This window comes from Melampsora larici-populina (assembly GCF_000204055.1).
Source record: "Melampsora larici-populina 98AG31 unplaced genomic scaffold MELLAscaffold_51, whole genome shotgun sequence".
NCBI lineage: Eukaryota > Fungi > Basidiomycota > Pucciniomycetes > Pucciniales > Melampsoraceae > Melampsora > Melampsora laricis-populina.
This window is the reverse complement of record NW_006768815.1, coordinates 282,990-310,970: the sequence shown is the minus strand read 5'-3', so window position 1 is coordinate 310,970 and position 27,981 is coordinate 282,990. Positions and strand designations below refer to the sequence as shown.

The 27,981-nt window shown below is 40.5% G+C and overlaps 7 protein-coding genes across 7 annotated transcripts; 6 read left to right on the top strand and 1 right to left on the bottom strand.

Annotated features, from left to right (window-relative positions):
- Positions 1-166: 166 nt before the first annotated feature.
- On the top strand, positions 167-917 carry MELLADRAFT_111193 (uncharacterized protein; the record flags this gene model as incomplete). Its single annotated transcript, XM_007415517.1, has 3 exons — positions 167-360; positions 445-650; positions 733-917. 3 exons carry the CDS (start codon positions 167-169, stop codon positions 915-917), a joined length of 585 nt encoding a protein of 194 aa, XP_007415579.1.
- A 2,103-nt stretch (positions 918-3,020) lies between these two features.
- On the top strand, positions 3,021-4,018 carry MELLADRAFT_67242 (uncharacterized protein; the record flags this gene model as incomplete). Its single annotated transcript, XM_007415518.1, has 5 exons — positions 3,021-3,069; positions 3,193-3,335; positions 3,415-3,447; positions 3,780-3,956; positions 3,983-4,018. The coding sequence occupies 5 exons, from the start codon at positions 3,021-3,023 to the stop codon at positions 4,016-4,018; spliced, it is 438 nt and encodes a 145-aa protein (XP_007415580.1).
- Positions 4,019-7,996: 3,978 nt separating this feature from the next.
- Positions 7,997-8,672, top strand: MELLADRAFT_73045 (uncharacterized protein; the record flags this gene model as incomplete). The annotated part of the gene is made up of 2 exons (XM_007415519.1): positions 7,997-8,104; positions 8,225-8,672. Coding segments are annotated over 2 exons (251 nt in total), but the record flags the coding sequence as incomplete, so codon positions are not given.
- A 2,455-nt stretch (positions 8,673-11,127) lies between these two features.
- Positions 11,128-14,702, top strand: MELLADRAFT_79070 (uncharacterized protein; the record flags this gene model as incomplete). Its single annotated transcript, XM_007415520.1, has 5 exons — positions 11,128-11,846; positions 11,946-12,215; positions 12,302-13,715; positions 13,837-14,349; positions 14,519-14,702. The coding sequence occupies 3 exons, from the start codon at positions 11,721-11,723 to the stop codon at positions 13,127-13,129; spliced, it is 1,224 nt and encodes a 407-aa protein (XP_007415582.1).
- A 47-nt stretch (positions 14,703-14,749) lies between these two features.
- Positions 14,750-15,211, top strand: MELLADRAFT_92653 (uncharacterized protein; the record flags this gene model as incomplete). Its single annotated transcript, XM_007415521.1, has 2 exons — positions 14,750-14,872; positions 15,065-15,211. 2 exons carry the CDS (start codon positions 14,750-14,752, stop codon positions 15,209-15,211), a joined length of 270 nt encoding a protein of 89 aa, XP_007415583.1.
- A 1,254-nt stretch (positions 15,212-16,465) lies between these two features.
- Positions 16,466-17,229, bottom strand: MELLADRAFT_111189 (uncharacterized protein; the record flags this gene model as incomplete). The annotated part of the gene is made up of 5 exons (XM_007415434.1): positions 16,466-16,603; positions 16,679-16,757; positions 16,840-16,883; positions 16,971-17,028; positions 17,159-17,229. The coding sequence occupies 5 exons, from the start codon at positions 17,227-17,229 to the stop codon at positions 16,466-16,468; spliced, it is 390 nt and encodes a 129-aa protein (XP_007415496.1).
- Positions 17,230-25,647: 8,418 nt separating this feature from the next.
- Positions 25,648-27,576, top strand: MELLADRAFT_111188 (uncharacterized protein; the record flags this gene model as incomplete). The annotated part of the gene is made up of 3 exons (XM_007415522.1): positions 25,648-25,725; positions 26,830-27,277; positions 27,515-27,576. 3 exons carry the CDS (start codon positions 25,648-25,650, stop codon positions 27,574-27,576), a joined length of 588 nt encoding a protein of 195 aa, XP_007415584.1.
- Between the last annotated feature and the right edge of the window lie 405 nt (positions 27,577-27,981).

Below are 27,981 nucleotides of genomic sequence, written 5' to 3'. Positions count from 1 at the left end.
CTGTGACGGCCTCTAGAGTGCCGAGGAGACCTGGCACATCTGTGAAATGTCTGAATAGCCAAGCTACATACACATTACAGGTCTACACATGTCAACAGTCACAAACTCAGCCACCACTTGAAAGTTGAGATTCGATCGACCAAAAATTACATTCATCTCGCCAAAAATGTCAACCACACTCACCACTATCGATGGACCTCCTTCTTGCGTCACTTCAGCTGAGCATGCTGAGCTCACACAGACTACACCGGCTAGTTTCGATTCGCTTCCGCCTATTTGTCGCTTACAGCTAGAGCCAGTAAAGATTGATGGTCATGCCGGATGGGAGAACATGTCTTTGAAATTATATCTTACTGAAAGGTATTTGACTTTTGTCGTCTGTTTTTGATGGTTGATGTTGATCCAAAACCATGTTTCTTTTTTTCGTTCGCTTTGAGTTCAAAGAGAAGTTGGATTTTATTCAGCTGAAAGATCAAAGACATTACTCGTACCATATCCGACCATCAGTTTACACGCCATCTCACGAACAGAATCGGGGGCTCAACCTTGTATTTATTGTCAATTGGATGATTGTTCAGATCCAGAAGCAGAAGCAGATGAAGAGCAAGAAGCAGTAGAATTAAGGATTGTACCCGAAGATCCAACCCGATGTCAGTGTTCAACGTTTCCAAACTCGAAAAAGATGACCTGGTCTGACTGAACATATATTACTTTTTCTACAAACAATAAAAGTGGAGGAAATTTTTGAAGTCTTGTCAGCATGTGCATCCCTACATCCTTCCAACATGCCACCAGAGGAAGACGACGGGTTCTTTGGAGAAGTAGGGGATGTAGATGAGAATCTACATGATTTGAGTGAAACTGGTCGCGTGAGAACAGATATCTTATCCCCTGGTTCTCGTTTCAATCCTTATTAGTATATCCCCCTATCATTGGGTTTGATATTCAAAAAAACATGATCATACCAATTATTGTTTTCATGTATGTTTGAGTTGAGTTGAAGATGTAATGGAATTCTGACTTCATGACTTCTTTTCTCTTTGACATAACTCTTGCCAATCATATCACTTCAATGGCCCGAACAAAATGATCAGCAAACATTAAATCACTTGGACAGCCTGTTAGATAACTTGAATCCTTCCAACACGTCCAATCCTACTACCACCGCTTTAACAAACGGAAATAATACTCATGGCTCTCCGCCACTAACTCCACCTCATGATTGAACAAATTTCTGTCAAATCACCCCAGGGATGTTTGCTTTGAATATATTGAATGTTTTCAAAATACCATCAAGTTCTACGTATATCCTCAACAAGTGATCTGTATCATCATAAACAGAAACATTTATCAGAACTTGAATCCATTCAACATCAATTTTCAATAATGTAAACAAATCAGAACTTGATGTCTCATATGATTTTGGCTTGAAACTTTACAATGGATGTGGTCAGTGAACCTCAAAACTGTTTGATGGGCAAGGGTAAGCAAAATTTGAATCAAGTACCGCAATTTGAACTAAAGAGTGTCTCCAAAGGACTCTCAGTGCCTTGGACGGAGCACCAGCCGCTATGGCGGAGAACATTTTCCGGTCGCACAATTGACCGAAGGTTAGATTTGTCCTCGAGCTCTAGCAATCACTGTTGCATGAGCCTCCTCCTAGCTTGTAATCACCAGTAGACGAGGTCAGGCAAGCTTGCCATTGTACGTTCTGATACTCTTCGGCCTCCTAATCCGCGCGTTCCGGTGCACAAGCGCACCTAGCCACTTTGATAGTGAAATTACGGAATCACTAAGCATGCAAAGTTCCAAACTGTTTCCAGCGCGGACCATCAAGGAAAGGAAGCATATATCCTTCAAATACTCCTACCAAACATTGACGTGGTTTCTGAAGATACGTTTTACTATGTTTTACTATGTTGAGCTTGATGCCGGTTTTCTTGAATAACCTTTCAAGATCTGTCTAATGAATTTCTCACCACAACTTGGTCTGAAGTACAATGCAAAAGTCTAACACACATACCAAATCTTTGGATCACACAAGCAATGATGTTGCGAACAAACAATGGTTTGCCGGGGTGATGGCATTGTAACCTTGAATTATCATCAAAGTTGGCCTCGAAGCGAAGTGACTATTGAACCTCAATTCTGCTTCACTCATCAACACCTTATCATATCTGGGTTGAATTTGATCTTGCAGGCTGTCAAGCATCCTCCGGTACTCCTGAAAAATCCACCCTCATTGGAAAAGATGTCTGCAACCTCTTCACATTATTAGCTGCTATTGACCCCCTCCGTGATCAACCACAGCTGTACCCAGCGCTGAGTGACTACCTTGCGCCATTGGTTGTCACTCCCAGCTGGAAGAGTGGGATATGAGTATTAAATTGTATTTATTTGGGGCACATTGGAGACTGGGATATGTGCCGTCAATGCTGTTGTCATGGGTTTTGTAATACCTCTGTAGACTACTAAGCATGGCTGTGTCAATCTGTTTCATCAAGATACACTTCAGGACTTTTAATCTGGGATCCCTGACTCAAGGTGAGTTCACTTCCTACCAAGGTGTGAGTGCAAGCTTCAAACTTGCAAGGCAAATAACCATCTTTGATTGACTTTTCAGAGCTTATATTACAACCCAACTCAGCCGTTTGCTTTGCACTTGGGTGCATTGTGTTTTTGATTTGTGAGTAGATCTAGCAAATTCCATGAGATCCCATAGGGCACTAAACTAGCATCACATACTGTTGGTCAGCAAGACTGTGGTGTGGATTTCAGGAGCTCATTCAAAGAGTAAAGATAATATGCATGGGAGGGCGGCTCTATGTGGCTTCAAATCCATTTTCCAATGGGAGGGAGCTTGGTTAGTTCACCTTCCTGAGATACAAGGTGTATCATGAATTGAAGATATCTTGACATTCCCTTTCTTTTGATTTGGTTTATGAGTCATATATGTTGCAGGAGTTTTTCCTGGAGCAGTGCGGGTCATTAAACAGGTATCCATAGTCAAAGTGATACAAATGGGTGTCATTACTTGGTTTAGTATTTTTGTTCCCATAGTGTTGGTGGGTAAGAAGTGTTCTACCAGAATCATTGAAGAAACTAATATAATGATGAATCTTGTGGCTCTCATGACTAGGTGCAATTGATCTTCATCTGCCTTGCATCTGTGGAACAACATATTGGGACCAGATGATGGCCTCTGGACAACTATTGTATGGATATTCATTGACAAGACCAATCCTACTATCACCACCATCAATTCCGCACAAAAATCCGCTTCCAATTATGCTTGTGAGCAAAGTGTCATCATCATGCTTTCTTTCATTATATTGGTTAGTGGTACCACCTTCATGCCTTTCTTGATCTTAGAAGTGAGCAAACTATTTTAAAATCTTGTATTCCATCTGGCAGTATTGCACTGGCACATTACAACACATTGCAGGAGTAAGTGATTGACTGATGACTGACCTGGTACATCCTTGATTGCCTCTTTCTACTAAACCTGTTTTGCTCATCAGTCATCTTTACCAATGAAAATTTTGAATTTTGTCGCATCAGCAATCTCAATTGTGTGTGTCAATGCCAAAGGATGAAATAGCTAGCTATACAGACATCTAATATCCACATTCTTGCTTGGTAGTCTTACAATTGTATTACTCATACAAACACACCGGCTTTCAAATCCAAAACACTGTCCATGCAATCAAATCACTGTAAGATCGGACAAATTTCCAATCAGATTATCTAGCAAACACCTCTTGGTACAACCCCCATAGAAAAATAGAATTCACCAAGGAAGTATTCCAAGCTTTGCAGACCCCAAGAAGATCATTTCTACAGATTATGAACAATGGAAACAGGATACTGTTTCGATCAAGATCAATTGTGCTGATGAAGCTTTGGAGATAACTTTGGTAGAAAGAAGCCCACCAGTGAGGTACACAACCTGTTATGTAAGCTTGATTTGCTCCAGATACAGGTTTTGGGAAGATTTGTAACTCAGAGTCTGATGTAATTTGTTGTCTTTTCCATGAATATCTTTTACACATTGCATGTGAAGTCTCTATTGAATGTATCCATCTTTATGTGACCTTGAAGCATCTAGGACCTTACTTCCTAATAAGTGGTACCTTTTTATTTTCTCATTCAAATGTGGAATTGAAGCATTATACTTAATCTATTATTTTATGGCTGGCAATTGGGTATTCTATGTTGTTGTAATCATACCACTTCCATTTTTTACATCCAAGTCATTCTTGCAGAATCAGATTATTTTTGATCTTATTTCCCATTGTATCCAAGTTCTGGTGTGCAGCATGTGTGGGTATTTTTGAGTATTGTTGGCTGCAATAAAGAGATTCCAATCCAAAAAATTGATATGCGTATGAATATCATGATTAAGGCACAAGTGACTCAAACCTGAGGTCTGGGGTCAAAAATCTGACTTGAATTGATGAGCCTCAGGCCTGTTTGGTCAAGGAGGTCAAGCCAACCATATAAGACGAAGTGCCTATCAAGTGCCAGTGAGAAGTGTCACGATCAGCAATTGATCACCCTTTTTGTGGTATCCACCTAGGTCCGATCCGATGCTGCGATCCGATCCGGCTTAGCGTAGACTTTACCATGGGGTTGTAACCCGTTGAGGAGTGACCGTCACGATGCCCCACTGAATTGATCAACAACGCCCTCTGACCAGCTCTCACCACAGAACACAAACAAAACTTGATCAAAACATTCAACATCAGCTCAGCATTCATCATGTTTCCAATGTTAGGACCACCTCGTCCAACAAGATTCAAGAAAAACACTCAAAAGAATCCAAAAAAGAAGACTGTTAGATTAGTAGAACCTCCTTCAACACCTACCACTTCACTCGACTCACCAATCCCATCAACATCAACACCATTACCAGTATCAGCACCAGAGCCACCTACGCCCTCATCGCTACCTACCGCTAGTCCCTCTCTGAGACTCCTATCATACTCTCCTAAACCAAAATCCACCCCGTCAACCTGTCCTATTGATTCAAGTCCCAAGGTCGTTCCAAAGCCTAGAGCTTGCTCAAAGCCTCCTCAACCTCAGCCAGTCAATATTGTGATCTCTTTCATCACGCGTGGACCTCCCGATCGTCCTCGTGGACAAGGGTATGGAAACAAATCATATGAGTCGTCTTGGAATCGTATCTGACTTGACAATATCCGATATGCTCAACAGGACCGAGATTCTCTTCTACAAGCCTAATTCTCATCTTCTTGCTCCTCCACCCCCAAGCTGTTTGCGCAAAGCGTGGGTGTGCTCTGGCCTTGGAGCTAAAATCTCTGGGATTTTCCGATCACGCTTTTGGCTCATTTATTTGCCTTCTCTGGTAGCCCAAGACAGATTCCCAATGTCTGGACCTTCCTCTTCATCGATGCTTCCAGCACCTCGCCCACCTTCCTCGGACCTCCTCAAGCGCAATCAGAGACGCAGCTTAACACCGGTCAACTCTCGGAGCGCTCGATTAATCGGCACCTTCCTGCACTGGACTTCTCAGTAGACCTCCAGCTAGTACGAACCAGTGCCACCCTGTCTTGGGAACCTGGTACTTCTCTTGTCGTCTTCTTTTACCGACTGCAATCTTCGCTGGAATCCCCTGCAAATTCTCCAAGTCTTTCTGCGAAGCTGGGTGGGCCTGATGCTCATTATTGGTCACCGATTAAGTAAGTCCGATTGAACTGTTTCCTCACATGTGCGACATTTTCGGTGTTCTGACAGCTGTATGTTTTGTAGTAACCTTCACTCAGCCATTGAGAAGTGCGTCCTTTGGCTCCATCAGAACATGTCATACATCACTACCAGGAAAGAGTTGCTAATCATGTACCTCAATTCATAAAGTCATTTAGTAGCTACAGCACTTGCGTGCGTCATACAAACTTTTCATCAACGGTCGACGATATGCCATAGCTGAATGAATGAAATGGATGTCTCCAGCTCAGTCTCTTTCCCGGTTGCTTTGAACGTTGGATATGAAGAGATTGCCCAAGAAGACGGCCCAAACAGGCCGGATCTTGTTTCACTCAGGTATGTGTCTGTCCCTTTCGAAATCATCTAACCCTCCCGATCATCTTGCAGTCTCTCAATCCATTGTTTTGGAACTGATGGTTTAGGGCTTTGGAGACCTTGTATCTAACTATCCAAGCGGGATATGCACGCGACGTCAGTCTTCACCACCAACAATAGGCTTACGGAATATGATCTTATCTCTGACCCCACATGAAGATGGGTACGATGTCTTACAGGGATTTCGGTTCTATCCTCAAACATCATCTGAAACACTTCGAACTGAACTAGATCGTGAAAGAGCTTTCAAATGCCGAGTCTGGGCTTATTGGACAGAGGTGGATATCTTACACTTGATTTCAGTTATCATCATCCTCGGCTCATAAGAGGATCCATTACTACCCACAGGTTGTTTGTTGGCATCTTGTGAGGGCTAAGCCTAGTTGCCATGTTTCAGTGGCTTATAGTATGAATAAAGTACTAGCTAGTGTTAAGCCTGCGGTCTTGGATGATAAACTCAATTTAGAAGACGTAAGTAAGTTTCCAAGTTCAGCTTGTTTACCTCAAGACTATCTCTTGAGAAGCAATGAATGTTATTATCCGATCATCCTTCTGACAAGACACAATTTGACATATCTTTCATATCAACTTATCTCACTTGGATGTTATTTTGTATTCGATCTTGGGCACCTCAGATGGAAAAACTTATAGTTCAAAGTATTGGACGGGAAGCTGATCGATGTCGAGAGGCAACTGACAAACTTGTCAACCACGCGCAATCTGAGCTGCTCTTTGGCGACTTGAATATCCTAAACGATAAACAACTTCCGGGTCGACATCTTCATCTCTTTACATTAGGATCTTCAAGTGCTACTTATAGCTTACTTTCGAGTTTGGGTCAGTTAGGGATTGTTGTTTACCCCTGTTTACCTTTACCACTCGTCGCTGACGAAAATTTTCCAAAAAATGGTTTAGCGAGTCATGTGATACGTACCCAAACTTGGAAACGTGTTGAAGCTCCTGAACGAGTAGAGACCTTGAAAGTAACGATTTCTGAAAGCCAACCATTTGATGAAGGAGTGATATTGGCATCCAAATTGGCAGAACTTGCAGTACCACCCGGAAGAAAGACACCTAAAAAGATCTTCAAACCCCCGACCCAGCGAGCTCAGACTAGGACCAAGAAACCAATGTCGATGAGATCTAAACAATCATCCAATTTCAGTTCTGATGATCTTGAACTCAATCTTGAACAACTTTATCTTCATTCTGATCATGCCAAAGCGGTTGCTGGAGGATTAGGTGGTGATGGAATGGGTTATCGATATGATTTTCAACCTAGTAAGATTGAATTTGAAGGGAATGAAATCATACCAGGTCGTTTACCTGATCTCTTAGCACAGTTGAGTTTTTCTTTATTGATTGAGATGTGTGATGAACGGAATTGAAGTAAGATACAAAACTTGGTGGGGTTTCTTCAGGATGGATAAGGATCGAAAGAAAAGTGAAGGAGAGAAGAAGTTAGGAGTGGAGATTGAGTTGGTGACTGATGCGGGCTTTCGTTCAGCTTTAATGAGATCAACAGGATCTTTACCTGTCTTGGTCTTAGCTGCTGACCGAGTGTGAGTGTCATCTAGATAGGTCTGTACCAACAAATGAGAATTGGCTGATTTGGATTTTTTTATGATAACAGTTTACCGAATGGAAGCTCGGTTTGTAAGCTGGGTGCCTTATCAGTAAGTCGCACTTCCATGAATTCCAATCTTTCATGTCTTGAAGTCTTTTTTAAAACTTTCTATTTTATAGGCGGCCCATACAGCAAGAGCTCTAGGAGCACCAGTTTTGATCCTTGTCAGACTAGATAGAATCCATCCAACACATATGCCAAATCGACCCACTTTGAGTGAAAAGACTGCTAAAGTCACCAAAGAAGCTATGTTAAATAGTTGGAAAACTATGTTAAAAGCTGAAGTGGTTGATAAACTTAATGTCGAATTTGGAAATGTTGATGCTTGGGAAAGTATTGGATCTGAACTTGTTAGTGGTTATGTAACTGAATTAGGTTTGTTTCAAGTTCTTTTTTTCTATATACGTATTTCGTTAGTTTTTTGATCGGTAAAAAGATGTGCAAAGGAGCGTGGATTGATATATTGAAAACTTTTTTGGGGGGTGTATGTTTTAGGTGTTTTAGGAATTGATCGAGTTAAACAAATGTCAGAGACATTAAGTAAATTAGATAAGTTGATTTGGAATGATGAAGATGAGTCAGAAGAAGAGAAAGAAGAAGAAGGGATCATCAAGAATATTAGGTTGGAAGATATGTGAGATCTGAAAGGTTTTGGTTGTGGGGTTTTTTTTTCTGGGTACTTACAATCTGAAAAACTGTAGTAAAAGATTTTTGAAATGGTACATCAGTTAGATTTCATTTTGGTTTGTTGTTGATTTGTTTCTATACTTGGGGTTTGTTTCTAGATAAAATGCATATATCATCATATAACCAGACATCAATGTAATTTTGATATGTCAATTTTGTCTTTTGCATTTTCAGGATTTTATCATATTGTGAAACTTGGAGTTCCTACTCATCTAGAAGATCTATAGAAAATCCAATACAGAGAAAGTTTTCAGCTAATAATACGGATGTTGGAATTGAGTCTTTACTCATCAATCATTGAGAATCAGCTACACCCAGGGTAGATATCTCAAAGCACTGTTATTCATCAGTAGCATATATCTTGGAGAAATATTTGGTTAACTTTACTCTGATGTGTCTTTCATATCCGTCCAGCATCTATGATGAGCTTCCATAGTCAAGAAGGCGCACACCGTTTCGAGTACCACGTAGTATGCTTGAAAGCTCAGTTAACGATAGCTTGTTAGCTGAATAAATAGGAGAATGATCCCAGCTGTACAACGAAACAGCCAAGAATATTATTAGTGGTCGTGGCTCACATGTGGAGATTCGACAGCATTGTTAATTGAATATAAGTTGAGTATTGGAAAATAAATGAGCGGGATTGGAGACTCCTCTTGTGAGTGACCTTCTTGTTGGTGATGATCACATGATATTGTATAATCAGATGGAGATGTGGTGGATGATTGATTCATCTCTTCAAGTTGATGCTCTATAGCTATCGATATATGTCCAGAAAGTTTGAGGGAAAGCTCATGTTGAACTTGTTTGATGTCTGATTCACGAGATGTTTCAGAGATGATGCTGAGAGTTTGTGTACCTCAGCATTGCAAATGTCAATTTTTTGCCGCAACTTTGGCCTCGGTTTCCTAAATTGTTGTCGCCGAACTCCATGGCAAGGGAATTTCCAGCGAGTTTGTGAGCAAACATAGGTATGATCCAAGGTCAGATTCCAAACTTTTTTTGCCACAAGCGTCAATCGAAGCATTCCTGCTTGATATCATGCCCATCGTGAGTCCGTGACATGAGATCGGTGAGATAAAAGTTCAAACAATGATAATCTAGAGATCACATGGATTTGTAGTGAAATATAAATGAGTGACATGTGCTTCTCACCCCAATTGAGGCCCAAAGCTTGAATAATGATTGAATGTATGCTACCGAAAACCTCGGAGACAGGAGGCGGTAACACAGCTTTGTGTTTACCCCATTACAGAGTAAGTACAACATCACAAGACAATTATAGATGATTCAAAGAATGCACAGCATGATCGAGAAGTGAAAGTGATTGGTCATCCGTCCAATGATCAACAGTTTTCCTCTTCTATCATGACTCAGGAGAGTACGTAGATTTGTTGAAGCCAATCACCCAGCCAAAAAGAAATCTTCTTGAGTGGCAGATGATGAAAAATCATTCTGGAAAAAAGCTTGGCTAATTTCAGTGGCCAAATCGGTTTAGCAAATCGGCTTACTTCGGAAGGGGGGGAGAAAACCTCAAGACTCGTGCTTCAACTTCAACGCTTGATGAGAGAACGGTTATAAGCCGATCACATCAGAAATCTTCACACGAGACCGAAGATGAACTTTGTAGAATGAAATCGTGATTCGTTTGTGAAAGAAGATCGTTGATCGATCACTAAGCATCGGAAAGAGACAGATAAGCCAGAAAAGTTTAATCTTCGAATGTGTAATTGAAATCAAGAAAATCTAAGATCACTAAGATCTTTTTGATGGTATGATCTCCGAAACGTTGATGAAATGAAAGTTCAAAAACGTTTTCCAAACTGATGATTTTGCGTTGAAAGCAAGGTTTTAAAGATGTAAAGAAAAGAACGAAAAAAGGGGTATATACCTCAATTTGAATGTCATATAGAGGTGGATAAGCTCCATAGATATATATGGATCATAAAGTAAGATTGAAAGTCAATTTTTCTACTCATGTTCGATGTGATTGATTTCTTGATGATACTTTAAGCTCTATTGAAATGTAAGAAAGAAATCGATCGACCGAAGATATCCAATCCAATTTAAGCAGTGGAGGCAGTGGTGTTGTAGGTTGCCAAGGATTGATTCAAAAAAGCATGTCGCGGGTTGTTGCGGATGGTTCCATATGTAGTTTAGGAATGGATGAAAAGAAAAGGAGCGAGCCCTTGAAAAGGTATCGGATAAGCTAGGTTCGGGGACCGAAATCGATGGCTTGAAAAGGGCCTTCGAGGAGAAGGGTGAGGGATTTCCAATGTAGTTGAAAGTCATCAAGCTTGGAGCTTAATGAAGCTTGGAGCTTCATGTGAATTACACTTCAGGGACCCTGGCAAACAGAATCTAGATGCTGTGGTTTCACGGAGTGTCTGACTACACCGCCGCCGTTTCGGGCCGAGACCGTTGATGTGAAGCACCAGCTGGTTTAAGTTCATGATCAATCTGCTTTTAGTCCAATCATCTCTCGTTGTCTGAAAAGGTGATGGAACACCAATCAAGCTGTGAGTTTTAAGACCTTCACAGAAATTCAGTTTGAATTGACACCGTGCTATGCATGTGGTTCAATAAATTTTCATCACCATTTTAACTCCTGAAATGGCCAAGAAAGCTCAATAAAAAGACGGTGTTTTATCGGATTTGGTTCAGTTGATTTGTGAGTTGTGTAGAACTCTTCTCTTCTGCTGCTTTTTTTTGCTTCTTCTGTTTTTTTTTTTAGAAAATTCATCAAGTTAAACTGACTGGGACGGGACAGTTGAAGACTAGGACAAGACAGGACGAGACCAGGATGAAATTTGAATGATTAAATTTAACTGAACCGAAGTCTAGACTCTAGTGATCTTACAAACTGTTGGAAGTTTTTACGATAATCATTAGGGAATTCATTGAAGGGCTATATATCCATCGAACGATTAACACTCGAGATCACAAGATCCTGAAACTGAACCACATCCATCTTCGATTGACTCCAAGATTTTAATTTGGATCACTACGCCAGCCAACTGATCACAGCTGACATCGATTGTTTTTATATACTTAAGCCTACCTTCACTCTTGCTTCTCTCTTTCCACCGTTTTCTTTCAAAAACCCAATATCTTATTCCCTCTTTACCTAAACTACAACTACTTTACTCTTTTTTTCTTTTGGTTTTTGTCTTTGTTTTGATTTCCTTACCATTCTATCTTCATCCGATCTCATTCTTCTTCAATCCACTTTAAATCCCAATCACTAAATTACATTTCTTTGGATTTACCTTTCATCACTACACTCTTATCAAACCCATCCAAGATGTCATCCCCATTCTCTCTTCACCCTGATCGATACGGTAAACAGCCGGAAAACTCTATCAATCCTACCACTACCCCATCTTTAAAACTTAGGATCTTAGTGGTCGACGATAATGATTTGAATCTAGTCAGTTACATCTATCTAAACACCTTCTTATCCATGATTGTTTCATGAATCAATGCTAACTAACCTAAAGAACGGCTACTTCCGCTTCGATCACCACAGAGAGTCATGCGACAAATCCTTTCCAAGAAAACTCCCGATTTGGTTCATTTACCTAGCTTGAGAGTCGCTTCATCTGGATTACAAGCATTGGCGTTGTTATCTCAACATGTCTTTGACTTGATCTTACTGGATATCTCAATGCCTGGTATTTCGGGAATCGAACTTTGTCGAAGGATTAGAGATCTAGATCCGAATCAAAAGTCATTGGTTTTGAACCATAATCGAACGATTGACATTTGTGCTGTCACAACTGATTTGCAAGATTGGCAGGTCCGTGCTAGGTTTCATCAATCTTTTTTACTTTTGATTGACTATCCACATCTAACTTTTTTTCTCTTTGCGCTATTTTATCACAGATTGAAATATACAAAAAGGTAGGCATGAATGGAGTGATTGGCAAACCACTCAAAGAACAAGACATCAGATACGCATTACAACTGTCTTGTGATTCGACTTTGGCCGCTTCCCAATCACATCGTACATCCACGACCTGCAAGGCTCGACCTACTTTTGCAACCATTTCTCTCGGATCAAATCAATCAGGGCATGCCAATTACCCGTTTTACTTCAGAAGGGATGGAGTCAATGAAAATTTGGCGTTCGAATCGATAATCACCTCATCCTCGTTCCGGACTGATTCAAGTGACACGATCTCTTCATCTTTCACCATCGTTCCTAGCGGTCCTTCCACCCATTCCACAAACAATGCCACTTCAAGACCTCAACTGAACCGATTCGACAGTAATTGTACTTGCAGTACTAGCAGTGTTGGATGCGATGAACCTGCTTCGATTGGGAGCATTGATGAAGAAATCATGGTATCAACAAATTCATCCGAACAGGCACTTCAATCCCTCACACCCGATTGGTACACCGAAAGCGCCCCCAATGTGATGAAAGTCTCCGAAAGCGATCCGTTTGATGAAAAGTTTGGTCATGCGATTACATTACGCCACAGGAAATCGATCCCTATCTTTCCTTCTTCACAACGTCTTCCAGTTGATGTGGAAGTGAATCGTTTGAGCAAGTCAGCTACGGGCCCTCACAAGGATGATTATCGACCCACATACCAACTGGTTTGGTTAGGGACTCAGAGTCAATCAGTTTTGAGGGATGGTGAACTCCTCGATGAGTTGTTAGGTCACATGGGTTTGGAAGACGAAGTTGAAGTTGGAGCCGGTTGAGTATGGCTCTTTCCCCCCTTCTTTCAACTCGACTTCTCTACCACTGGACTCTTATCTCTTCTTCGATTTGTTATCTTTGGGTTTATTGGGATCTTGTGGGCTTTCTTCATTTTGGGAATCATTTCACTTTTTTTGTTACATCAATTATCTTTTTTTTGGGACAAAGGGCTAATAGCAGCGGTGTATAGGCAAAACTCTTTTTTCAAATGATATTCAGTAAAAAAATTACCACTACTTGGGGCATATTGTAATGTAATATATAATGTATAAGCTACGCATGTGATATAGTATAGCATTCAAAAAATGTTTGTACATATGATGATGATTTGTTGTAAAAGGTTGAAATCATTGATCTGATCAACTTCTCTTTCTTCTTTGCAAACTAGCTAATTTTCTTTGTTTTGTAATCCCATATCGTTGTATGGCTAATCCGATTGCACACGACAGGATTGTATTTTGGGTATATGGCAAGGATCTTGAATGGTTTGGGGTAATCAATGAAATCTGGTTCATCAACAAATGAATTGATCTCCGCTTTTGTGGTACATGTCGCGTTAATCATAGATGTGCCAATGCCATGCTTCAGGTGAGCGGACAAACCAAGCGAATGATTTTCAATTGAATTGTGTTGACTGTTAGTGTCACCTTTGTGACATTTGTTCACGCCTTCTCGCTCGCTCGCTTGTTCCTCTTTTCGCTTCGATTAGGACACTTCACAGGTTCTCGGTTCTCGCTCATGAAACTTTGGAAATTGATTATCTTCAAGAAGAACAAGCAAATGTACAGAAATGTTCTTCAATCGGTCTCAAATCATAAGAAGAACAAATGTAAAACTGATTTCCAAACCAAGATTTAACGAATTCAAACCAAACTATCAATTCAAAAGAAATTTCACAAGTACAAGAAATCCCAACCAATCAATACTTTCAACCATCAGTAATTCATATGATACGACCATTCAAGAATTGTCCATCATCTTCTTATCACAACCAATTTCATCTAATATTTCATTTTTAACTCAAACGATTTTGATTACGCTAAGTTTAAGAAGTTTAATTACTTTACCTATTTCGATTTGGTCTAGAAATCGAATTAAAAGATTAGAAGAAAGAGTTTTACCTGAGTTTAAGGAATTTAAATCTCATGTTGCTAAAAGAGCTAAAAGAAATTTTGGATCTCAGGATGAAATTGGGGTTTATCAACGTTCGTTGAAAAGATTGGTAAGTTATCATTTGGTTTTATTGAAGTGATTCTTCTTTTTTTGAAATCAATCAATCAATCAATCAATCAATCAATCAATCAATCAATCAATCAAAGAAAATAATGATTGAAGTCGTGAGTTGTAAATGGTTTATCTGATTTGTTTTCTTTTTCTTTGGTTATGGTTAGTTTAGAAAAGAATTGAATAGATTACAAATCTTACATAAATGTAAACCGATGACAACTATCATAGGATCAATCACGATCCATATTCCTGTGATCTATTTAATGACAAATGTATTAAGAAGATCATGCGAGATTGGATCGATGGATCCAACCCACAGTTTAGTTTTAGAAACGTCTCCAATCTTAGGTCAAAGTTTGATTACAGATGATTTAGGTTTAGCTTTAGCTTGTTGGATGGTTTTTTTGATTAATTTAGAATTTAATTGGGCTTTAAGATTGAACAAAAAGAAAATCAAAGGCGAGATTGATGATAAGAAATCGAATGAGAAGAAAAGTTTTTTGGCTAGAGGGTTAGAGGTTTGGAGTCCTGATCGGATTCGGAATGCTGGGTTCTTAACCGGTGTGTTTATGATGGGTTATGCTTCTTTTCAACCTGCTGTAAGTTTTTGGTTTTTTTATAAATTCGACAGTTTCTATACAACTTGAGGAATCTCATGGTTTTTGATGATGATGATTTATTTTTTTGGTGGTTGGGAGGGAATGGTTTAGTTGGTTTTAGTTTATTGGTTTACTTCTAATTCATTTTCGATCATTCAAAGTATATGTTTTGATTTGATTGATAAAAGAGAAATCAACAAAAAAAGTATGGGTGGTTTGGATTTGATGAAACCCAAATCGATTGAAAAGGTTCCATGAATCGTAAGACAAGGGGTTTTTGCTTTAGCTTTGGTTTTGGTAAGATTGGATTTCTTGGAATTGATTTCCAAACAGTTGAAATCTTACAGTGTTTTCTTCCTTTCTTTTCTTCTTTTCCCTCACAGAAGTCAGTCTTACGTCACAAAAAAACTTCTGAGACACATGGGCGTTGGGGTTGTGAAAGGCACCCAAGCTTGGTCTTTGAGCTCATTTGACATTCTAACTGGCTATACTCAGGGTTCAAGCTTTGTAGTCCGACCCATATTGATGAAAGTCAATTCCGCTTCAAAAAGGATTATGCTGTTGATTTAATTGGGATTCTTGATGATTTTTTTTTGTTTGGTTACAAAGAAGAGAAATCAAATCGATTTGATTTGTATATAAGTGTGAATAATTTTCTTTTGAAAAAAGGTTTTTCATTTTGAAGATTTGTAGAAATCAATTTATTGTTCATTTTTTTCTTTCTTTGGTTTTCTTTGAAATTATTTACCAATATTGTAACACTTATTCAAATATTCAATGATGAGGTCTACAATTTGTGATTTGATTCATTGAAATTGATTTTTTTATTGGGGTTAAGATTGGAATTTGATTGATCTTGAACAGATTGGGGTTTGAAAAGTTTTTATTTATAAGAGTAGTAGATTTGTAGAGCCTCAGGTATTCGGGCAAAGAGGTAGGATTAGATTATGTTTTTTGGTGTGAAAACTTACCTTGAAGGTTTGTATTGAATTCCTGCTTGATAGGTCAGAGAAATTATATTTCTTACGATTTCTTTCTTTCCTACTTTATATTATTCTTACGTTGTAGGTTTAGATTGGTGAATATCAGTCGGGTAGTCGGGGTAAAGGAAATCTTGATTTCAGATCAAGAGTTTATGACAATGACATGGCTCTTTAAGAAAAGAGTCTGTTCTACAGATCCTTACAAACTCTTTGTTTATGATTATATATATTTGTATTTTGTTTAGAATCAATACTAGTGTCAATTGTAAAGAAATGAATTTATCCCTTTCAATTCCAAGGTTCTTTAGAGGGTATAAAAATAAAGATAAGACTCATCACACAAAGAAAGGTACGAAGGGAAGGGGACTGGAAGACAAGAAGGATGAGCTATGAATGAAAAAGCTTGATAAATACAATCGACACATTTTCAATCGATTGGTAAAAAAAGAAGAGTGGGTTTAAATTACAGCGCGTTTCTGATTTTCAAAACACAAATTGGGATTCAAAGATTAGAGGTAGTCCAATATGATCAAGAAGGTGCATCTTTCAAGGCATTGAATATCTCCGAGTCACAAGTTTGAGGAATCGGACTGTTTTCTAGTATGTTGAAGAAGAGGAATGTGATGGTTAAATCATCATTGGGTGAGGGTATAGTAGGCCCTGGTCTCTATGAAGTGAAATATTTTATAGAGTCAAACCTCAGAGAATATTTTTTAATCAATGATAACACTTTGAGACCTACAGGTTGAAATGGGGTTTGAACCTGGCAATGCTTGCTGAGGTGATTTGCAATACAATACATAGCTTCCTCGGGAGATGCACTGTGCTCAGGTAGATGGATCGTAGAGACTACGATTAGTCAAGTATAGGATGGCTATAGGCACTCATTGGAGAGACACTTACTGTACAAGAGCCTTCGGATTATCATTCGAGTCCCTTGTCATGAACTGTTGGGGATGGTCATATCAGCTTGCCGTTGGATGTAGTGATAAGCTTGACATCATGTCTAGATATTGAGATACCATCGCACTTACGGCACACGACCTGAACATGGCACACGGTATACCATGTGTTGCCATGAAGTAAGCAACACTGGTGCATATCCAACATATAAATCGAGATTCGTCAGTTCACAATGTGCGAAGCGAGGTGTGTTTGTCATATCTTATAATCTTGGTGAGATGCAAAAACAGGATGACAGTGAAAGAAATTTAATACTAACGCTTGACAATCGCTGACATCACCAACCATTGTTCCACCTCCTAATGCATTGCATATTGCCATATTTCCCATCAGTGGTCTATTCTTTCGCTGCGAAGGTCCATTGCAAGCTGGATTATTGCTTTTTGTAATCTTTTTACTCGATGATATCGTTCGTTTTTGCACAATGCTAAGACTTTGAGTTGTAAACCAGCGTTGTTGAAGATGGCCGATCATCTTGGTTTCTCCCATTACGAAGAAGTGGTGAGAGAGGATAGCTAAAAGGAGAATGAAATGCATGATGCTAGAGGTGAGAGATGATAGATAGAATGTATGTATGTAACAAGAAAATGGTGTTTTGTTGTTTGATCAAGTGAGTATGTAGCATCCAATAAGATTTAGGTATTCCAGTTTGATTGTGGGCTTGGATTGATGAAGTATGATGGAAGGAATTTGAAAATGTACACACACAAAAAAAACATCATGAAGGGAAACTAGCATTGGTGATGACGAAATGAGGTTGTTGAATAATCGAGCATGAGGTCATCCATACATCTTACTTCATTTGGAAACAATGTGCAAAACAAGTATAGCTCAAAGGATCCAACTCTTCACCCTCGCAACATCAATGCGAAGATTGTTAGTAGGGCTCTTATCCAGTCAATGTATCTTAGAGATTTGAAGGATTAATGTTTTGATAAGGAAACATTTTGTACTATCTATAAACATCAAGACTGATCACTTTTTCTCACAACCGTTTTCTTCATGAGAATCATATTTCCTTAACACTTTATTAAAGATTGTTGTGTTCTTGATAATAGATCTCCCTAGTAACGATCATAATACCTCGTGAACATCGTCGCACCTATATATATCACCTTCACTACCAATCCTCACGACAATGGGCACTGAACGCGCAGTGGTATGTTTTAGAGGTTCTGGCCAGGATTCAAGCATCTCTCCATCGGAGGAATTGAGAATGTGAATTTGGCCGGTGTGGCAATCAACCAAGGCTCAAACTGTAAACAGAAAGACCTGAATGAGACTTTAAGAGGATTGGCACCTGTAGGTGACAAGTCGTAGCAGCAACTTTATTCTTTTTCCTTGTCTATCTTGGTGGTTACAGAAGTACAACTCATCGTCGTAGATCATCACACAGATAGTGAGTAGTGTAAGAGCTGTTTGTTTTGGTAAATTGGTATTACAAGGATCAATATAGAAAGCATGAAGCAAGAAGAGCGGTCAAGGAAGACAACATCAAAGCTGTGCCAGCAGCGGGAAAATGAGAAGCTCCAAAAATTTATCAGGTCAAGGAGGACTTAAGAGTGTAAAGTCGAATAAGATCAGATAACACATCTCTCGGACTCTAGATAGGATTGTGCAAGTATGACTTGACCCATACACCTCTAAAAGCGAACTGCACGAAAAAGGACTTGTCCCGCTCGAAAGACACAGTGCCAGTACTGTATCAAGGAGGGGAACTCTTTAACGCTCCAAACACATCATCGTCGCACTTTTGAGGGGTTGGGGCGGTCTCCAATTTGTTGAAAAATAAATAAGTCAAGCCCAAATTATCGTTGGGGCTCGGTGGGGAGGTCCATTTTTGCTATCAATGAGAATATTGGAGGGAAGAAGATCAACAGAGTTTTCTCATCTTCAATAGTGAGATTGCAAGACTCACACGCGGGATTGGACACTCGACTTTGCACTCCTCGCTGAGGAAATTTCCAAAAGCATACGCAGCTTCATCCATAGGCGCACTGTGATCAGAAAGATGGATCGAAATAGCAACATTTCTGTTAGTTGGCACTAAATGTGAAGCAGAGTTTCACCAGACACGTACTTCACAAGAGCCGTTGGAACAAGGTCTTGGTTCCTTGTCATGAACTATTGAAATCGGCTCATCAGCTTGCGGTGAATTGTATTGAATAACTTGTTTGAATCACATCGCACTTACCGCACAGCTTTTGAACATGGCGCATGGCACACTTGCATTTGCCATGAATCGAGCGACACTGTGTACCCGCCCATTGGAAGTAAAAGTAGATCAGCTTACCAGTGCAGGTCACATAAGTCGGATTGATACACCAAACATGCTGTTTGTGGTATGAAAAATTGTGACGAGGGGAAGAGTGATCACTAACGCTTGACAGTCATTAGTGTCAGCAGTCATGTTCCCACCTCCACCAGTTGAGCATGACACGAGGTTTACTCCATTGCATTTCTTTCCGACGGTCGCATTGGTTGGCAACTGTGTTTTATTAGACGGCAAGTTGACTGGAGCCTCCTGCAAGGTGTGATTATTCTTTTTCACGATGCTGCTGTTGTCAGCGCGACGAATCATATGCCTGGTGGAACGCACTTGAAGGCTCTGAGTCTCAATCACCTTAGTTTCTCCGACCTGGAAGAAAGCATGAGAGAGGATCGGTACAAAAAGAACAAACTTCATGATGAGACAGGAAAGATTGAATCTAAGAGAAAGATCGCGTTTGATGGCAAGTGAGTATCTAGGACCAAAAAGTGTCTGGGGTAAAGTTGAAGATTTGATAGATCAAGTTTAATGAGAAGCACGCTCGAAACCACAGCAATGGTGAGCCTTTAAGTAAGCAGCAAGAGGAGTGGCCTGGTTCATGATACTATAGCCTGCAGCGGTAATTACATATTTATTGGTTGTTGGGTAGTCGAACAAACTGCAATGCATTCATCTCAGTCCACGTGTCCTCAACACTGACAAATCTCTGCAACCTAATGTCTTTTTTGAGGTCTACTATGCTAGTATTGTCATCGTTCTTCGTTCTCGTGTTCTCGAAGCCGACAAATCGCTGCAACCTAGCAGATTCAATGATACAGCTCGATTCATCCGCTTCGCGACCTTGGTACTGTGCACAGTGTTGAATGAGGTTGAATAGTGTACTGTGCAGGTCTCGATGTTCATCTCACATTCACTGGTGTTCTTTGCTACAGTGAGAAGAATAATTGAAAAGATGTTGCTGAAGAATCTCTGAAAGGATACCAACTGAGGGAATCAATCCTTTAGCGTCGACAACCACTTTTGATCAAGTTTGACTAAGCTCCTCTTCCGACGCGGCAAAACCGACAGTCCTTAAAGATCTCTCTTTATAGAGAAGAAGAGTGAAAATTCTCACTGGGTGTGATATGTACGAATGCTACGCTTAACGAAGCCCCTCTTAGCTTGGCGGAGAACGCGCTAAGAGGGGCTTAAGCTTATACAAATGCCAATACTTCCGGTTACTTCACATTGTAGTCCGTACAAGGTCGTGTAGGATCGAGCTCGCGAAGGAGGTTGATCGAGCACTTCAATATTGAATGTGTCAGGTTGCAACGATTTTTCAGCTTTGAGGACAATGTTTCCAGTGAAGTGAAATGAATGAAATGCGGATGATCAATTACCCAGCAACCTTAATATTTTGTTGCCGCTGCTGGCTATCAAGACGTAGGTCAACCAGGTCAACCCTTGTCTTGAAACTACAGAAGTCACTGGTATAACCTCTTGTACGTCATCAACTCTCACTGTCACGAAGACTTCCTGCGGATGTGATATCCGGTCAAACTTAAAGTCGCGAAGGCAATCGATCAGTATGTGATACTGGATGTGCGAAGTTGCCGAGATTTTTCAGCTTTGAGGACATTGTTTCCAGTGAGGTGAAATGAATGGATTGCGGGTGTTCAATTATCCAACAACCTTTAGATTGGGTAACCGCTATCATGAATAAGGCCATTCTTGCTGATAATTTAAAGTCTCACCACCGCTGGGGTGATGTTCATATTCCCTCCCATCAGCCTTCATTTTGACTATTTCACTCCACTTGAATCACCTCTTAGTACTCACTGCTAATCTTACGAAATAATTCTCACGAATACAATTTTTCCTATCCCATGATGAAGTTTATCTTGGTTTTACCCATCCTCTCTCATCTCTTCTTCCGTGTCGGAGAAACTAAGATGAGCGGCCGCCTTCAAGCGCGTTGGGCTCATCCAGACAGTCAGGACATCAGCAGCCGCAGCGAGAGAATACGGCTCTCATATAGCGGTCAGGATGATTCGTCGGACAACAAATCAGATGACCCGTCCAATAACGTATTGCTAAGGCGAAAAAACGATAAACCCAAGAAAAAAGATACAGGTGGTTGTAAAGATACATTTAAGAAACCACCTAAATCTGCAAAAAATAAATGTGATAACAAGGATACAAAGGATAAGTCAAAGGATCGTAAAAAGAGTCATAAAAAGGATAAAAGGGCCAAAAAGACAAAAGGTCCAAACACTGCGACATGCCAAGCTGCAGGTGGCGGACAGATGGTTGCAGACACCAACGACTGCCAAGCGTTAGTTGATTACTATTTTTTATCATCAACGTAATGTTTCATGTCACAAACCACATGCTCGTGGTAATAGTATCAATCCGGCCTCTGCACCCAGCACTGATAAGCCAATTGACTTTTATTCAAATGGGTGGATGACACAGTGCTGCCAGATACGCGGCCAAAAACAGTGTAGCGTGTGTCAAGTTCAAGAGCTGTGCTGTAAGTTTGATATCATCTAATAAGGTCAATTGATATGATCCATCGCAAGCTGAAAAGCTGGGTCCAACAGGTCATGACAAGGGTTGTCACCAAGCAATCAAAGATAGCACAGGCACTTGTGGAGTAGGTGTCTATCCAATGACTACCTCAACCTCTTGCGTCAACTAACAGAAACATGGACATTCTGATTGATCTGTCTGAACACAGCGCACCTGAGGCTGAAGCTGAATATTCATTTGGAAACTTCCTCAGCAATGAATGCAATGTTGAATGTCCAATCCCCTGTGTGAGTCTTGCAATCCCATGTCTCAAGATGAGAAACTTGTTCTGATCTTGGTCCCCACATTTTCATGTTAATAGAAAAAATGGCCAGGCAAAAAAGACAGTCCCAACAACAATTTAGAATGGTCATTTCTCTTTTTTCAAAAATTAGAAACATCCAAAACCCCTGAAGCTTGTGATTCAGAGATATTTAACGCGTTGCAGGACGCTCCTGAATTTTGATGGTAATCTTTGGCTTATCAATATTCCTTTCTTTTCTTCTACACATCATGGACTTGTGTCAAAATGGTCATAATGTCACTGTCAGGTGTTGTTATCTGAAAGATTCAATACACTGTCCACTGTTTTTCTCTTTTCTCTATCAAACTCAAACAGTTATAATCCTCTTTAATATCAGATTATTTTCATGCCTTCTTGATCAGTGTACAGCTTAGAATAAGCTGACAACCTGATATTCACAGGTGTAAGGTGTGTTCATTTAGCTATAGGTTTACCAAACAGTTATACTCAATCAGAATATCAATGATTCAACACCAACAGATCAGCAGCGGGCAGCACACTCAAGATGTCAACATTGGTCTGTCAGTTTTAGTTTTGAAAGCAGTATCATATGGATGATACTTGAAAGAATCAATTCTGAACAATGCCTTCCACAATTTTCATCCATTGAATTTGAGCAACATTCTATGCCCACATATTGATTTCATGAGTGGTCATTGCAGCTCTGAATCATCCAAAAACTGAGGAAGTCATAAGATTGTTTGTTGTGGTTGACTCATTGAAGTCTGAGACAATGCACAGATTGCTTCAATCATCATCCATTGTAAGATCAATTTGAAACAGGAAAACTGAGTTCATCATTTGATATCCACAATTTTTGTGGATGAGTTTGTACACTATATGGAGTCATTTTTGGTTTTCAATTGCTTCTTCTTTCACATGAACAGCTCTGATATTTGAATGTAACAACCATCTCATTAGTTGAGTCAAATTCAGATGCTCAAAATGTGAATATCTGAATCTTGAAAATGGACCTGCTGAATATACACTTGATTCACATGCAGATTTTCCACTTTAATCATGTGACAAACCATCAGTGTTCTCATTTCTCACTATGCTAAATGCTCCAATTAACGCAAACTAAGGAATTATAAATACCTAGTTTCCTGATATCTAGATGAGGACACAAAGAAAAACAGATTCTGAAGGCAAAGAGAGTAGATCAGTTGATGTATCATTTTGGGGGAGCATTGGGGTTCTGGATTATCTGTGAGATTTCTCAGGTCAATATACAGAACCACGTATAGACATACATGTATTTTCACATATCCTTGTAGCCGGATGGACCGGTCCCCATTTGCTGCGCGCGCCCTGGCGTGTTTTTTATTTTGCACCCCCATCCTGAGATGTAATGTTGTTTTAAGGCACTATTGTCATCTAGTATGATTGATATGTATTTTTTTTACTACAACTGAATCAATAGATGAGTGCTCTCTCAAACTAGTTTAGGTAGTATTTGGAGGACCCTGGAAAACTCCAGGGGAACTATCTGACCTAAATGGAATGGATTGATGGTTGAAAAAAACACTGACGTACCAATGAAAAAGGTTTTTTTGGTTTTTTTTTGGAGCTGAAACCGTGTTTTTTGAATTCAGACCTGCCGACATGAGAGGTATGGTTCTGTCTTGGTAGGGAAAAAAGGCCAAAAACACGCTTTTTTGAATGTACGTACCAACCAAAAATGAATGGTTTGTTCTCCTGAGAGATTTTTGGAAATTTTTACTCTTTGAACCTACCAATGAAACCGGAATTTTTTATGCTCAATTTTTGGGTTTTTACCGCGTCACAGGGTATCGGTAAGGTCAATCTGGGTGGTTTTAGCTTGGATAGTTCCCCTGGAGCTTTCCGGGGTCCTATATTTGGGTGTTCCTTTGAAGAACAGATATCAATATTTCACTTGAAATTTGAAATATTGATATCAAACAAAAATTAAAGTGAACTAAACAAAAATAGCCTGCGTAGCAATTTCAAATTGACTTTGAAAAGATGAGCTATGGAACACCTAGAATTAAAGAAGTCACTCTTTTTCCAAAAAAAGTGATCTCAACAAAATTGAGGAAGAGAGGACAATGTGATCTTAATGAATACAAGCAAATTTTAGATCAAAACCTTTGGTTGTCAACTTGTACTAGTCAGAGCAATTGGATTCTTTTGATTTTTACTGTAATAGTACAGTGACACATGGTTTGGTGAAAAAAGTGTAATTGTTTCATCCCAGAACTCAAAGTCCCATTGATTGTAGTCCATAATCATGCATATTGAGATACTCGCAAAAAAATCTTGATCTTGTGAAATTAAAGATAATGAGAAACAATAGACAAGAAGTGATGACATAATCAAGATCAAGGAATACAGAAAGGCTATGCATTGTCAGCAGCAGGATAAGAAAATCTCTAAAGCCTGGCTACTTAAAAAATTACTGAAAACATGGTAAGGTTGAATGACAGTTATCTTCAGCTGGGATTGTAAAAGTGCATTGTCAATAGCTGAAACCATACATCATACAGGCAAACCTTGTGGAAAAGCATTAGTCAAGGAGCTTCCTGCAAAGCGTTGAATATCTCTTGATCACAAGCTTCAGGAGTTTTGGATGTTTCTAATTTTTGGAAAAAGAGAAATGACCATTCTAGTTTGTTGTTGGGACTGTTTTTTTTGCCTGGCCATTTTTTCTGTGTGAGCACCAACCAAGGCACGACTTGGTGCGGAGTTCCATGAGCTGGTTAGTTGTAGATAGATGTAAGAAATATGCTTGTAGTGAGGGGCCGCGCGAGAAGCCCCTCCTAGAATTGAGATGAGAAGAAAATATGAAATTTTCAATCTCAACAATTCAAACTCCTGCTCAGCAAATTTCTTCCCCTGCACAATCCCACACAACTCAGCTCATACAAGTTTTGATAGTTTTTATTTCATCAATTTTAAAAATTTTTGCTCTCACAAGACTCGAAGAGTAGAAAACAAGAATAAAAAGAAAGAATAAAAGAAAATGGCAACTTTTGACGAAACTTTAGAGGAAGCTAGACGATTGGCAGAAGAAGCGTTGAGAGAAGGGAAGGAAGGAGCAGGGACAAGAAGTCAATCGAGAAATAGGGACGGACGAAACGAAGAAACAAGTGATGCAGGAGTTTTGGTCCCAGAAACGCCAGAACAAGGTAACGGTGAAGAACCAACAGAGGACGAAGGAAAAGAAGAAGAAGAGGACGGTGGGGAAGAAGGAGAAGAGGACGAGGAATCAGGAAGGGAGACGGAAGACGGAGAAAGAACAGGACCACCGCAAGCAGAACAGGCGGCGGAACCTAGAGGTTGTTTAATGTTACGCTTAAATCGTAAGACAAGCAACACACTTCATTTTTTCTCATCTTCTCCTCTGTTCTTCTATCATCATTTTCCTCGTCATCAAAACACGTGGTACCCACAAAGGGGAAAACCAGACCTCTAAACACAGACGTGGGAGAGAGTCGCTAAGGGCACCGACCAGAGAAGTCGAGGCGGCAGGAGCTAAATCCTGATAGTCGAGAATGAGAGCCCATTGTGTTGAAACGTCATAAAAGGACATCCAGTAGAGAGACTGAGGCAGGCAGAGCTATATCTGGCCAGGAGTATAAGACCTGTAAAAGGAAAACACACTATGTCAGACGATATAAGAGCCGAAACCATTGGTGATGGAATCCGGGAAACCGAGGCTGGCAGGGCTATACCTGACCAAGTGAAAGAGTGATGACATATCAGATGGATAACTGATATGCGAATGAACTGTTACAGCCAGTCAGCCGAAGAGCAGCGGAGACCCCGCTAGAGATTTATGGTGGAAGTCCATAGTCAAAACATACGCCGACGAGAACGTGACAGTTGGACGAATCATGCTAAATGCTTACAGAGCAGCATATGGAGTGGTACCGTATGAGATCGAAGACTTGAGGCAAGCGTCGCTGGCGAGTCAGAGAACGGACCAGAAGCAAACAACCGAACGCCCCAAACGTCAGAGAACGGCATCGCTAATCGCGGGGAGGAATGATCTGAGCCAACCGGCAACCCAACAGAGGCTCGAACTAGAGAAAGAAGAGGCGGTTACGAGAACAGAAAGACCAAGAAAGAAGGAACGAGAGGTTAGAGATCTGGTAGATCCAGAGAGTGAAATTGTCTTTGTAGAGAAGCAATTCTCAAATACAAACCTGCTTCAGCTATCAAGCGGCATTAACAAGAAGATGACGAAGTTAACCGGCTATGTCCCTCTGACGGTCTTCAATATGGAATGGATCGATCTAGATTCTCAAAAAGCTGCGGTGAAGAAACCAAAGTCAATCAAAGAGTTACAGGAAGATGAAGGAGCGACGTTCACGGGACTTACGCCAAGAGAGGAGCTACTAATGACGTACGGCGAGTGGATAGACGCCATCGACCTGTTCATCAGATACGTAGACGAGCAGTATCATATGACGACGTGCGCAAAGATGCTACGCAAGCACAAAGACATTGTCATTGAGATTAGGAGATTGACGTCTTGCTGGATGATAGCACTGAGGTACTGCATGAAAGTAAGCCAGAAGTTCCGAAATCCTACCATAAGATTTGATAAGCAGATTAAAGAATAAGAGCCTGATGATGATGAGCGATACACAGGTCAGACGACTTGTAATGCAGGTCAGGATCGGAGACTCGGGGAAACGGGAAATGTGCCAGGCGGGAGTGCTGCAGGAGGATATCTTGAGAGCGGTGAAAGATAAGGTAGAATCATTGGGAGAGAGAAGCCATGTAGAAAATCCTTACGCTTTAGGCCAAAAAGTCCTGGCAGACCAAACCACCCAGGTAGCTAGTCAACCTGCAACCCAGAGGACCACCACCGGGTTCGAAAAACGCCAATTCGCCTCAGAAAACAGTAGAGGAAGAGGAGGTGGAAGAGGTGGAAACGGCTGGCGAGGAAGGGCCAAGGTGCACAAGAACAATAACTGGGGCAACCGGGGTGTACCGAACCAGGCAGCGAACACAGGCCCCTTTTTCGGTAACCACAATGGGGGGACCTATGGAGGGTACCAACCTTTCCAGCAGACGTTCCAACTGGCTCAACACAACTCCAATCCCTTCAGGCCTTTCGGTTTCCCAAACCATAGCCAAGCCTACGGGAACACGTGGCAGGACCAAGGACAACAAGGCGGAGCGCAGTTTGTCAGTAACTACCCGAACGGAGAGGGAATGTCGAGTTCGAAAGGAGGGACGAATGTGGGAGGAGGCAAGAATGCAAACGGACCAAAATCCAGCTGGTAAGCTTAAAAGGTCCCATCAAGCATGGAAAAGAATCTCAATTGATTATTTCCCGTTTACCATCCCATCGCAACCCCCCCTCCTTTCTTTTTGTTTCGACGCGTCGGGGAAGATAAAGATAGACGGAGATGATCACCAGAGAGAAACGTATCTCTCATCCTAGTTGTGATCGGGGTGCTCAAATGATGTCCTTTACTTCTATACATGTGCACGTTCTTGATTTGTAACCCTGATAGAGACCGGTAGCTTTGATTGTAATCCTAAAGGGAAGCCGTCATATGTCGGGAAGCAGAAATGAAGATGTTAATTCAAATGTCTTAACAAACAGGAGCCTAGAGAAAGAAAGAGAGAGCGTGAAAGAGAGAAATTGAGAATGGAAAGAATACTGACTTTAAGTTTACTTTACTTTGATTCAATGATGCTTGTCACTTGCAGTTCAAGTCCAGTAACAAGAACAGGCAAGGGATCTGTAAGAGTGGAGGTGGACCAAGCCGAGAACCGATTGAATGAGAAACAAGAGAAAGATCCAGCACGTGAGAGAGAGGAACAGGAGGACAAGGTCGAAAATAGGACGTGGCCAACAGAAGTGACGTGTGAGATGAATATAACAGCTTGGTTAGATCTGGCGAAGAAGTTGAATTTGGGGATGAAACACATGGATATCATTGAGGGGTTCCGAATGGGGTTTCACCAAGGAATACCG